The 12907-nt window shown below is 51.7% G+C and overlaps 1 protein-coding gene across 1 annotated transcript in view; it reads right to left on the reverse strand.

Moving 5' to 3' along the window:
• The window catches only part of SMARCC1 (SWI/SNF related, matrix associated, actin dependent regulator of chromatin subfamily c member 1), a 66776-nt gene that overhangs the window by 24364 nt on the left and 29505 nt on the right, over nt 1-12907 (reverse strand). The window contains exons 20-22 of the mRNA XM_058831486.1: nt 9256-9514; nt 7139-7300; nt 149-204 (exon numbers count right to left, since the gene is read on the reverse strand). Coding sequence (XP_058687469.1) covers nt 149-204; nt 7139-7300; nt 9256-9514 — 477 coding nt within the window. The remainder of the gene's footprint in view (nt 1-148; nt 205-7138; nt 7301-9255; nt 9515-12907) is intronic.

Below are 12907 nucleotides of genomic sequence, written 5' to 3' on the forward strand. Positions count from 1 at the left end.
ACCATCCCTTTGTGCCATCCCATGTGTGCCACCCCATGTGCCATCCCCTGTGTGCCATCCCCTGTGTGCCACCATCCCCCGTGTGCCATCCCCGTGTGCCACCCCCTGTGTTCCACCATCCCCCGTGTGCCACCATCCCCAAACTCACCTTCTCCGCCGCCTGTCCCTCTGCCTCCGTTTCCATCTTCTCCTCCTCAGCTCCATCTGGGACACAAAGGGAAGCTTTCAGGATTGCCCCACAGCCACTCCCCACACTCCCCCTTTATTCTGGGCTTCACCACAGCCTGCTGCTGTCATCTCCCAGTGGCACAAAGTGCCAGCCCTGAGCTGCTCAGAGCCCTGCCCAGCCTGGCCCGGGGCACTTCCATCTCCCTCCAGCCCCAAAGCAGCCCCAGCTGCTGTTAGAGTGAGACCAGCAGGAGGACAGCAGAATAATTAATAAAGATAATGATCAAGGGTCACTGTTCCAGCTGCTGGATGGGTGCAAGAGCTGGGAGTGCATCCCTGTGCTCTGCACACAGCCCTTGGCAATTCATTTATTGCTTTATAAAGCACTGATTTAAAATGTTCTGGTAAGGACAGCTGGTTCTGGAGATCATGGGACAACAACCAGCCATGGAAACACCATGGAGATGTCTGGATAACACCCTACTACCCCTGGTATTCTTTGGGACTGTTTAGAAGTTCAAGAAATCCAAATTTATCCACAGTTCTGCAAGGAGGGACAGGAGGAAACACAACCTCGTGGTCCTGGCCCGGGATTTCATAATTTAATGTAGAGAGGCATTAAAGGAGCTTATTTAGATCCTGGACTGGGGTGAAGCAGAACTGCTGGTGACAAGCCCTGATCCATCTCTAAGCTTCTGAAGACATCAGCTGGTGCTGAGGGTTCATTTTCAGTAATCCTCATTTTCCTGCTAATTCCTGTGTGCTACACTGAGGAAAAACAAGGTATGGAGTGTTCTCCTTGAACAGCAACAGTTCTGTGGAGAAACCTTTACACAAGTCCCTTCCATATGTAAAAAAAACCAACTGAAATGTCTGACTGAAGGGTGATAGTTTTCCTCATGGCCTATTTTAAGATGATAAACCCACTTATCTGAACTATCTGCCACCATAATTCAATTTAGGGAGACTGGGGACGTTCTTCCTCACAGGTTTTATCTCAAGAGTTAGGATTTAGTGACCCAATAATGTCACAGGGAAAATCTCGATTAGATTTTGTCAGACAGCTCTTTCAAGCCTAGAAGCAGAGTTCCAAACTGGGCTCCTTCCCAGGAAAGGGAAGGATTTACAAAGAAAGCTGGATTCAATCCTTTCAGAAAAAGAAGGAGAGACAAAGTGCAGAACACTCCTGAGTGTGCCCAGGTTGGTGGAACTCAAACCAAATAAATACTGCGCAGAAATATTTAAATTTACACTCCTGGGCGGGGAGGATCATCAAGATCATCCCATTCCCACCCCTGCACGGGCAGGGACACCCTCCCCTATCCCAGGGTGCTCCAAGCCCCATCCAGCCTGGCCTTGGGCACCTCCAGGGATCCCCAAAGCTCCCTGGGCACCCCCTGCTAAGAGACCTGAGCCCCCTTTCCATGGGGAAATTCCTGCTGCTGCCCACCCTGAGCCTCCCTGGGAGCAGAGCCCCCTCCTGCCAGGGAGCTCCAAACAAACAGGACATCCCAGAAAGACAAATTGCTTCCCATCCACTCTCCAGAGAGGATTTTCTCAAGGAAAAGCACACAGAGCACCTCAAAGTGCCCTCAGATCCTCACTTGGATGGACACCACCCAAACCCAAGTGCTCCTTCCCGTCCCCAGGGACACCCTCGGAAGGGAGGGACGTGTGACACCAAGATTATTGCAAACATCCTGATTTAACCTCTCTTCTCTGGTTCTGGCTGCAGAAACAAATGTTTGGTTAAAATTAGGCTGACAACTTCAGACAGGCTGTGGTGAATGGGTTTTGAAAAGTGTTTTCCTGCATCAGCTGCAGAGCCCTGACGCGCAGCGACAGCGCGGTGGCTGCAGCTGCCAGGGCCACCAGGTGGGACAACAGACGTGCAAGGGACAGCAGAGTTAATTGTCTTAGTTAGTTTTGGGGGGGAAATGAGTTTGCCTGGGTGGATAGCAGGTTTTGGGTTTGAAATCACAGGCTGCTCAAAGGATCCCAAAGTCATTAAGGTTGGAAAAGATCCTCAGGACCATTGAGTTCAAGCTGTGCCTGTCCCCAGCCTAGAGCTCTGGCTCTTCCTGGGACACCTCTGGACTCCAGCACCTCCCTGGGCAGCCCCTTCTCATACCTAACACCCTTTCCATGAAGAATTCTTCAGGAAGTGTCTCAAAACAGTAGAGTCTGGTAAAACTCAATCCCTAATTCCAAACTGAAAGGATGACACAAAGCCCAAAACGTGCCTGACCTTCTGCACAGCCAGGACAGAATTGCCTCTGGCACAGACACAAACATAACTGTACTGATTTTCCTGTGTGATCTAATGAGCTTAATGAAAATACATCCCAGAGGAATTGATCACTTGGAGATCTGTGTCCCTGGGACATAGGGGGAAGCCTTGACTTTAAGGAGAGAGTCCCTGAAATCCCTTCCCCTGCACCGAAGATGCTCCTGAACTCTCCTCAGCAGGTTTGGTGTTGCACCTTGCAGGATGTGGGAATCAAGGAGCACAGAATTCCAGAATTATTAAAGCTGGAATCCTCCTCTGAGACCATGGAGTCCACCTGAGAGCCATGGCCAGGCATTCCTGGGACACCTCCAGGCATGGGGACCCCAAAGCTCCCTGGGCAGCCCCTGCCAAAGCCTGAGCCCCTTTCCCATGGGGAAATTCCTGCTGCTGTCCACCCTGAGGCCATTTCCTCTCCTCCTGTCCCTTGTTCCCTGAATGAAAGGACATTTCTTAGGTCAGGAAGAGGCAGGTGGCTGTGAGCCACCACAGGACATTTCTCAAGAGGGAAAAACCACTGGGAGATGAGGAATCATCACCACTCCAAGCCTCCCTTTCCACCTGAATCAGCAGGTATTCCATTTCTGTGTAATTTAGTTCTGTTTTGCACATTATCTCCAAGAACACTGGGCCCTTTTTTCTAACACATGAACTTGGAGCCGAGTTCTGCCCGAGCCCACTGACTTCACAGAGAATTTAAATGGACTTTGGGTCAACAAGGAAACCTGTGAAACATCTCCCTGCTAAAAATTCCCTGCGTTACCAAAGAGATGCAGAACCTCTGCTGTGGTGAGAGGAACAAACAAAGCTCTGCAAACAAAAGCAGAATCACCTGCCTGAGCTTCAGCTCAACAAACAGTTTGAAGATGTCCTCCAGACATCTCAGACTCCTTTGTTTTCACTGAGGCAACACACAACCTGTCACAGCCAGGCTGGAGTATTAATATTTAACTGAGAGGAAATGCACGATAGCTGTGGAAATATCCCGGCTCTGGATATGATAATGATGCTGTTATCCAAACCATCATTTACATTTCCCACAATAAATCACCACACAGCCACCAGAGCTGCCTCTTCCCCTGCCTCACTCAGCTTGGGGAGCTGGGAAAGCTGCAGCAGCTTCTGTGGGAGCCACAGGAATTCACCAGGAGAGGACTGATGGGCTCAACCCCCTCCCCTGGGACACAGCCCAAGCTAAGGAGCACTCAGGAATCCATGGGTTTAGGGATGTTTCCATCACCTCAGAGCTCTCACCCGGGACAGCAGGACAGAAACCCCGCTGCCACACGTGACTAACACAGCTGTGTGTGTGGTTTTCTAGTGTGAGTGCTTGGGAATGAATCAAACCCAGCCATGAAATGGTGAATTTAACCCTCCACTGGAGCCATTTACAGGTGGAGGGATGCAGGGAATCAAATCACCATTCTCTCACTGGCCCAGAGCAGCTCCAGCCTGCCCAGGACAGCTGTCAGTGGAAATACTTGTTGGAGTAAGACCTGAAACGCTCAAATAACTCCAACACAGCCCTTCTGAGAAATCAGTGTTGTTGAACACTCTGGAAAGACATTAACAAAGACCTGCTAGAAATTATTAACCACCACAGGTGTGCTGGATTTTCCCCTTCTCTGAGCTTAATCCCAGGCAGAAGAGCTGGATCTTTGCTTCCCTGGGGCCATTCTCAGTGACTCCAGTGATTCTGTTCCACAGCCTGCACTGGGGCAGGAAGGTCTCAATATTTATTGTGGGGAACTGTTTTAAAACCTTAGAGCAGAGTGGCCAGAGCAGCTGTGGCTGTCCCTGGATCCCTGGAATGCTGGGATGGTGGGAGGTGTCCCTGCCATGGCAGGGTGGCTCTGGATGGGCTTTAGGGTCCTTCCCACCCAAACCTTTCCAAGAGTCTATGAAAGCAGGAGAGTCCACCACACTCACCACAGCATCTGAACCACTCCAGTCTCCTCAGAACTCCACTGAAGCCTCACTTTATCAACTTAAAAGGAATTATCACCAGCTTTCAGAAAACCTAACAATGAAGACTTAGGAGATTCTTGGGTATTAACTTAAGCTCCTCCAATCTGTTCCAGTCATTTTCCCTTTTCACATCCATATTGACTATAATTCACTGATATTAAATAGTTTTAAAATTATTACAGAGCTCTGATAGAATTTTATTTTTGAAATATAACAACTAATGAACTTTAATTCTAGTATGGAACCTTAAGCAGATACTTTTATTTCTCCATAGTTGCATTTAAATATAAAGCCAGCGTTCTGTGATTCCATTACAGAATGGATGGAGGGACAGGACACAGAGTGGCTTTCAAGAGAAAGAGGCCAGGGTTAGATTGGATATTGGGAAGGAATTGTTCCCTGGGAGGGTGGGGAGGAACTGGAATGGATTTCCCAGAGCAGCTGGGGCTGCCCCTGGATCCCCAGCAGTGTCCAAGGCCAGGCTGGATGAGCTCAGCTGGGACAGTGGGAGGTGACCCTGCCATGGCAGGGGTGGCACTGGATGATCCCTGAGGTCCCCTCCACCCCAGCATCCCTTGACTGTGTGACACCACAGCAGGCAGTGAGCTCTCATTCCCATCTGGAAGCCCAGGCAGATGTTTCCAGCCCTGCACAGCGTGCTGAGGACCAGCCCTGGTGTCCGAGCACCCCATGGGACAATCTGTGCCACACTGGGGGTTCCATGCCCAGCTCTGGGGGGTGGGAGGCACCACACGTTTCTGAGTGACCCAGTTCACTCAGGCTGAGCAGCTCCCCCAGGGAGAACCATCTGCTCCTGTCCTAATTTACTCCATTAGTCACAGCCCAGTACAAATCGCATTAACGCCGCCGGGGCAGGGCTGGGCCGAGCTCCCCATGCTGCTCACTCCCAAATAACTGTGGGGTGGGATCTGCCCTGAGACCCCACAGAGCCCCCACTTCCAGCCTGGGCCCAAATTCTCACAGAGAAAGCATCAAAGAGGGCCAACCTGCAACCTGGCAATGGGGAAAACTCAAAGTGGCAAATGTGTTCCAGGACAAGAGGAAATGGCCTCAGAACGTTCCAGGGGAGGCTCAGGGTGGGCATCAGGAGGAATTCCTTCATGGAAAGGGTTATTAAATACTGGAAGGGGCTGCCCAGGGAGGTTGGGAGTCCAGCTGAAATGATCCTGTGAAGTCCTTACACCTGTACTGGGAGAATGTGGGAAAGGGGAACAAAGACTGGAAAAAAAATTTAACTTAAGCTGACCTTATTTTAAAACCACTATGAAATTAAACTCAGCCCCAGACAGAATGATGCAGATTTGGCTTATAGCTGACTTGTAAATAAACCCCAAAGCCTTGTCCTTCCAGCAGAACTCCAATGCCTGCTGGCAGCTCTGAGGAACAGGGAGCAGCAGACATTCCAGATGTTTCTCTTCCCTTTCCAGCACACACTGCACACCAGCCCACAGCAGTGAGCTGCCTCGTGGCAAGTCTGTCCCACTGAGTGCACAACTGAGATATGTGACAGAAGGGTTTGTTTGCTTCTCTTCGAATTAAAAACCATCTTGGTGATTTAAATGGCATTTTGCAATCTGATGTACTGGGTAGTTTTGCAGTGGACATGAAGTGCTACAAACAGCAGCCCTCCATGGGTAGCAGTTGATAAGTGAGGAGCACCAAGCCCAGTCCCTTGTGATGCCACCCCACAGTCTGGCACCTTGCTGGTGTCCCTGGATGGGGTGACAGCAGGTCAGCTGTGCCATGCAGGAGCACATCCCAAACCCAGCCTCCCAGTCAAGCTCCATCACATCCTGCCCAGCTTTTCCCAAAGCCAGACGTGCCTTTCCACCTCCAGTCAGTAAATTCACTGAAATCATTTGTGATAAGCTGAACAAAGCAGGAGCCAGCAGGGCTGAGAGGAAAATAACAGTGACAAGGCAGCAGACCTGTAACCAAATGAGGAGAGCAAAGCCTGAGAAAGCCGTGGGGATGGAGTGAACTGTGTCTGCTCCTCCTGCTGGGGAGAGCCACCAGGGGCCAACACTGAGGGGACCTCAGGGCTTCACTTCCCTGGGAGCTGCTTTGACACTCCAGAGCAAGGAGGAACCAATTTCCACCAGCCAGGGTTTCAGAGAAGAGAGACTTAATAGCAGAATATTTGCTGAACACAACAGAAATTAAACCAGAGCTTGTTAGCTCACACAGGTAATGCCCAGCAGAATTCCAGCCCAAGCAGAGGCAGGACTGCATTACCATGTGCCAGCTCTTCATCAGAAATTCCTCTCCTGCTGCCTCCACAGTGAGCAACACACCCAGAGTACCAGGTTCACCTTAAAACACTGCCCAAACCCCTCAGTCTGCTCTAACACCACCAAGGCAGCATCCTCCCACACCCCAACTAACAGAAATTCCTGCTCTGCTATTTTCAGTCAGTCCGCTCTGTGCATCCCAAGCAACAGCATTTCCACATAGTGAGAGCAGGAAAACAAACTCCTACAACCCAAGGTATTTGGGTTTTATATCCTGAATATATATCCTGAATTCCTTTGTTCAGAGTCCAAGTCAATCCTGCAGTGAGCAGAACGACCCACCCCCTTCTCCCTACCCACAGGGTCCATCTCCTGCTGGAGGTGAATTTTGGGTTCATCAGACTCAGGAGAAAATGCCCCCAGGTTGCCCCAGCTGCAGCATTCCGTGGGATGCAGCACTCACCCATCCTCTCGGGCTCGTCGGGGCCGGTGCCCGCGATGCAGCTGCTCTCCAAGCCGTAGGTTGGATCCACCTTCCCCGAGGCTCGAGCTGCCTCCTGCACCTTCTTCACGTGGGCTTCCACCAGCTCCAGGGGCACCTCCTCTCTGACCCGGGAAAACTCCTCTGTGGGACACGAAAATGAGACATTCTGGGGATTTTGCAGCAGATTAAGTCACATTTTCTCTCACTGGTGTGCAGGTAAACCCTGGGACAAAGGGAATTCTCAAACATCTGAGAGTTCCCTCCTGTCACACAAGGTGGCTGATCTTGTCTTTCAGATGTGATAGGAAATAGTCTCTTCCCAATTACATAAAATGGTGTTTTATGTGGAAAAACAAGGAAAAAATTGAGAGGAACTATTCTATCAAGTGGATACATCAAATGTCCACTCAAGACTTGAACCTTCTAGGGCCAGATGTCCCTGCCCCACTGCAGGAGGTGGAACGGGAGGTCCCTTTAAGGCCCCTTCCAGCTCAGTCCAGCCTGGGAATTCCAGAATCTCTGGCAATTTATTTCACACAGGTAAAACAGGAAACTGCGAGATTCACACTGAATTTCCCCAGAGCTGCACTGGTGACAGTGGCCAGAGAAACACCAACCACCAGCTGCAAACACATCAGTGAGGGCAGAAGGCACCAGCAGCCATTCTGGGGCACTCAGTGGCCTTTTGGAGCCACCTGGACACCGAGTGCCTGGGCTGGGAGGCTCTGGAGATCCCCCAGGGCAGGGTGAGCTGCAGCAGGTGACACAGGGATGTGTCCACACAGGGACACTCCAGGCCCCCCTGGGCAGCTGTTCCAGGCTCTTCCTCCTGCTCAGCTGCAGCTGCTGCCTTCTGCTCTGTGGCCACTGCTCCTTGGCTCCTGGCTCTGGGCAGGGTGTGGCCCCTTCTCCTGGCCCAGCTGGAGAGATTTGTGTGGATGGATGGGATCCCCTCTGAGCCTTTCCCTTCTCCAGACTGGCCAGGCCCAGCTCCCGCAGTCTCTGCTCACCAGAGACGCTCCAGAGCCCTCAACATCTCTGTGGCCTCTGCTGGAGCCTCTCCTGCAGCTCCTGGTCCTGAGGAGCCCAGAGCTGGACACCAGATTCCAGCTGTGCCTCAGCAGAGCTGGCTGCAAACGGGATTCCAGGGAAGTGGAACACTGGGAAGAGCAGCAGAGCCTTTCCTACATAACCTGGACCCCAACTCGCCTGTTTCACCCGTCACTGAGAACTCTGCAGCCCCGGGGCTGGAGGGGACATGGGGGGAGAGGGACACGGGGGGAGAGGGACACGGGGGTGTAGAGGGACAGGGGGGTGGAAGAGACATGATGGGGAGAGGAACATGAGGGGGAGAGGGACACGAGGGGGAGAGGGACACGAGGGTGAGGGACATGAGGGGAGAGGGACACGGGGGATGGAGAGACATGGGGATGGAGAGAGACACGAGGGGAGAGGGACAGGGATGGAGAGGGACGGGGGATGGAGAGGGACACAAGGGCAGGGAGGGACACGAGGATGGAGAGGGATGCAGGGATGGGGACACACATGGGGATGGAGAAGGATGCAGGGATGGGGACACACACGGGGATGGAGAGGGATGCAGGGATGGGGACACACACAGGGATGGGGACACACACAGGGATGGGGACACACACAGGGATGGAGAGGGATGCAGGGATGGGGACACACACAGGGGCAGGGAGGGACACACACGGGGATGGAGAGGGACACGAGGGGAGAGGGACAGGGGGATGGAGAGGGACACAAGGGCAGGGAGGGACACACATGGGGATGGAGAGGGACACACATGGGGGCAGGGAGGGACACGAGGATGGAGAGGGATGCAGGGATGGGGACACACACGGGGATGGAGAGGGATGCAGGGATGGGGACACACACAGGGATGGAGAGGGATGCAGGGATGGGGACACACACGAAGATGGAGAGGGATGCAGGGATGGGGACACACACGAGGATGGAGAGGGATGCAGGGATGGGGACACACACAGGGATGGAGAGGGACACAGGGATGGGGACACACACAGGGGCAGGGAGGGACACACAAGGGCAGGGAGGGACACAGGGCTGTCCCGTACCGAGGGCAGCCTTGGCTGCAGCCGAGGCCACACGAGGATCCACCACGGAGGCCAGGAAGGCCACGGTGCTCATGACGGGGTTGCCAGACTGGCTGAAGGGCACGGGCTGGTACGCCAGGGGTCCCAGCGAGGCGTCCGAGTTCTCCAGGTACGGATCCTCGATGGGCAGGCGCAGGAAGTGCAGGATGCACTCGTCCTGCGTGCGGCTGCCCACGTGCTCCGACACCTTGTTCCAGTCGTCCTTGTACATCTCCAGAGCCTGCAAAAGGCAAGAGGGGCGGCTGGGCACGGCCTGCTCGGGGAAATCCACGGCCAAAAAGGGTTTCTGTACTGCTTGCTGTGGTGATGGAGCAATAAATGGGGGTCGGACAACTGCTAAAGGTGTTGGTGCTGCTATCAAGATTATCTGCAGGGGACATTATGTGAGGAAATAGTAAGAAATATGAGGATTTCCCTGGGGTGTGAGTGACATTGAAACCGCAGGGATCGTCACAGGAGTGGATGCTGTGACTGTATCAGAAAGAATTGCCAGAAGATTTGGGGTTTACTGCTATTTGCACAGCAGGTGTTGCCTCACAGAGAACTAAATCTGCCTGTCCTACCAAATCTCACAATTCTTCAATTCCCACCACTCCCCCCACAGGGGCTCCTGCCTTCCCTCCCTGAACACAGAAAGCTCGCTGGGGCAGGAACAGGATCTGTTTTTCAGATGTGGGCTGGCTGAGATGTGAAATCCAGTCTTTAGACTCAACAGATGTTATGGAAGTGGAAAAGCATCAAACCAATCCACCAGGGGAAAAGAGGGAAATCTATTCCACATCCTGAAGCCAGGAGAGACCAGTTCTGCAGGAGCTGTGCACCAGTGTGACTTCTCTTAACACTGGGGCTAACAAATCGTTACTGGCTAGATAAGGCACCTGATAAAGTGAGAACTTCCAGATCATATCAAAAACATAACTCTGAATTTTTAAACTTTTAAGTTTTTAAACTTCCTCAAGAAAAGTCTTAAAACAATTTAACAGCAATGAGCTACTGAAGGCCCTGCACTGGCTCCTGAAAAACCAACACATTAATCCTGTAAAACCCTCCAAGTCACAGCCTAAGAAATTATTACTCCTTAACAAGCCATTTTTTCCCCTGATAATTGTTTTAGTGAAGTATCTGGACAGATAAAATAAATATCCTGACATATCCTGAACCATTAGCTTTTACATTTCTGAGAGGATTCACGGTGCAGTCACCCAGAGAAGGCAAAAAAAGACATTTGAGTTTCTGGCAAAAGATGCTCAATGTGTGAAAATGAGTTTTCCCAAGTAAGTCTCTCCCACAAGGCTGAGAACTCTGAGAAATCTCAACCTTGCAAAGCCTGACTTAACTCTGAGAGCAGGGAGGGGGAGCTGGGAGCTGGGCTGGATGTGCCTGAGCTCCTGAGAACACGCCCAAGGTGGGAGAGCAGAGCACACAGGGACACAACGCTTCCCAGGGACACGTGGAAGATCCAGACTGAGCCACCAGCCTGGTGCTCAGAGTCTGGGAAGGGCCCAGAGTATGGAACAGCCTCTATGGAACACCAAAACCAGGCTGGATGGGGCTTGGAGCTGCCTGGGACAGTGGGAAGTGTCCCTGCCCACGGCAGGGGTGGGGTGGGATGAGCTCTAAAGTCCCCTCCAAACACACTGCTGTCTTCAGAGCAGCTCTGCAGGAAAAGTGTTTCAGTATTTGTTCAGTTAAAACAGAAGCTCTGAGAATTCCTCAAGGACAAAATATTGACCTGAACGGGGCCCTCGGGCACTTTGTGGCTGCAGAGGGGCAGCTGAGGTCATGAAAATGCTGCTGGTTGCAAAGATACAGAAACAAACTGGCCCCAAGGACAGATAATTCAACCCAAAAGCATCAGAGATCCACCACGGCTCAAAGTGGAGAAGAACTGCCTGAGTGGGCAGTGCCTTCCTGAGCCCAGAGCTGGCTGGAGCTGCTCTCTCCAGGCAGGTGTCACTGCTGGGGCTGGGACAGGGGCTGGGACAGGGGCTGGGACAGCCCTGGTGGCTCTGCAGGTGGCTCCTGCTGGATCCCAGCAGTGGGAGCAGCAGGCTGGGGAGCACAGCCAGGCAGGGCTGGGAGAGCTCCACAGGAGGAGCCCTCGGCTTGGGAATGACCCTGAACCCCACAGCCTGCTCCTCACCACGGGAATCCACATTCCCAAACCCTGCTGAGCCCTTCTCCCAGCCCCTGGGATCAGGAATGACCCTGAACCCCACAGCCTGCTCCTCACCACGGGAATCCACATTCCCAAACCCTGCTGAGCCCTTCTCCCAGCCCCTGGGATCAGGAATGACCCTGAACCCCACAGCCTGCTCCTCACCACGGGAATCCACATTCCCAAACCCTGCTGAGCCCTTCTCCCAGCCCCTGGGATGGGGAATGACCCTGAACCCCACAGCCTGCTCCTCACCATGGGAATCCACATTCCCAAACCCTGCTGAGCCCTTCTCCCAGCCCCTGGGATCAGGAATGACCCTGAACCCCACAGCCTGCTCCTCACCATGGGAATCCACATTCCCAAACCCTGCTGAGCCCTTCTCCCAGCCCCTGGGATCTCCCAAGGATTCCAAGTGCATCAGAGCCTGCTCAGCCCAGCAGGTCACTCTCAAGGGAGGTTTTTATTCTCTGCTCAGCCTTTATTTCCCTTTCCCTAATTTCATCTCTGGGCTCTCAGTCCCTGTCTCCATTTTTAACCCCTCTGGCACTTGAGACCAGCTCTGCTTCTCAGTCCCCAAATTTCTGTTTCCTGCTCCTTTCCTTCCCCATCTGTTGTTTTCCTGCCAGACAAACCCTCGCTCGCAATAAATGTCCTTCCTAAAAATAGCTGAAAATGCATTTAACTCTGCCTGAGCCGTGGAGACACCGAGGGGGCTGTGCAGGGAGGAGGAAAACTCTATTTCCTCCCCCAAATTATTCACTCAACAGGCAGAAGGCCAAGAATTATTTCAGATACGATTTATTATTTGGAACTTCACTGCCTATCTATATGCCCAAAGCTACCCTGAGGATTTAATTGGACTGAGCTGGCTTGTTACAGCTGAATTACTTATGCTTGAACTGATATACTCTTTACTGATTTATTCATAGAGCAAGTCCGTGAAAAAGGAGGAACAAAAACATTATTAATTTAAACTCATTAAATAGAATTGCAATCTCAAGATTTAGGGGGCTTTTGGATTATTTTTTGTAAGCACAGGATATATCACTGGATTATTTCGTGTGTGATCATGAGCTAAAAACATACAAACCAATGAATTTTAAATAACAGCACTATTAATATTAAATATTTAAATAATACATTTAAATAAATAAAAAAGGAAAGAAGTCAGTATATCAAGCCATTAGCCTTGTTTCTCCTCCCATGAATGCCATGGAAAACAGCTGTTTACACCCCATAAACAAAATTTTCCCATGTGCCAATAGAAAAGTATTGGCTAAACACTGAATATCAACCTAAAATAAATAGGAAATAAAGGGAGATTTTGGCTGTTTGATGACCACACTCCATATGTATGAAGACTAAATCACAGCTGCTGATTTGGCACTGACACAGGTCCATCCTCCAGGCTTTTCCCCAAGAAATTAACTTTTCAATGGGTTTATTGACACA

The sequence above is a fragment of the Poecile atricapillus genome, chromosome 2, assembly GCF_030490865.1.
Source record: "Poecile atricapillus isolate bPoeAtr1 chromosome 2, bPoeAtr1.hap1, whole genome shotgun sequence".
NCBI lineage: Eukaryota > Metazoa > Chordata > Aves > Passeriformes > Paridae > Poecile > Poecile atricapillus.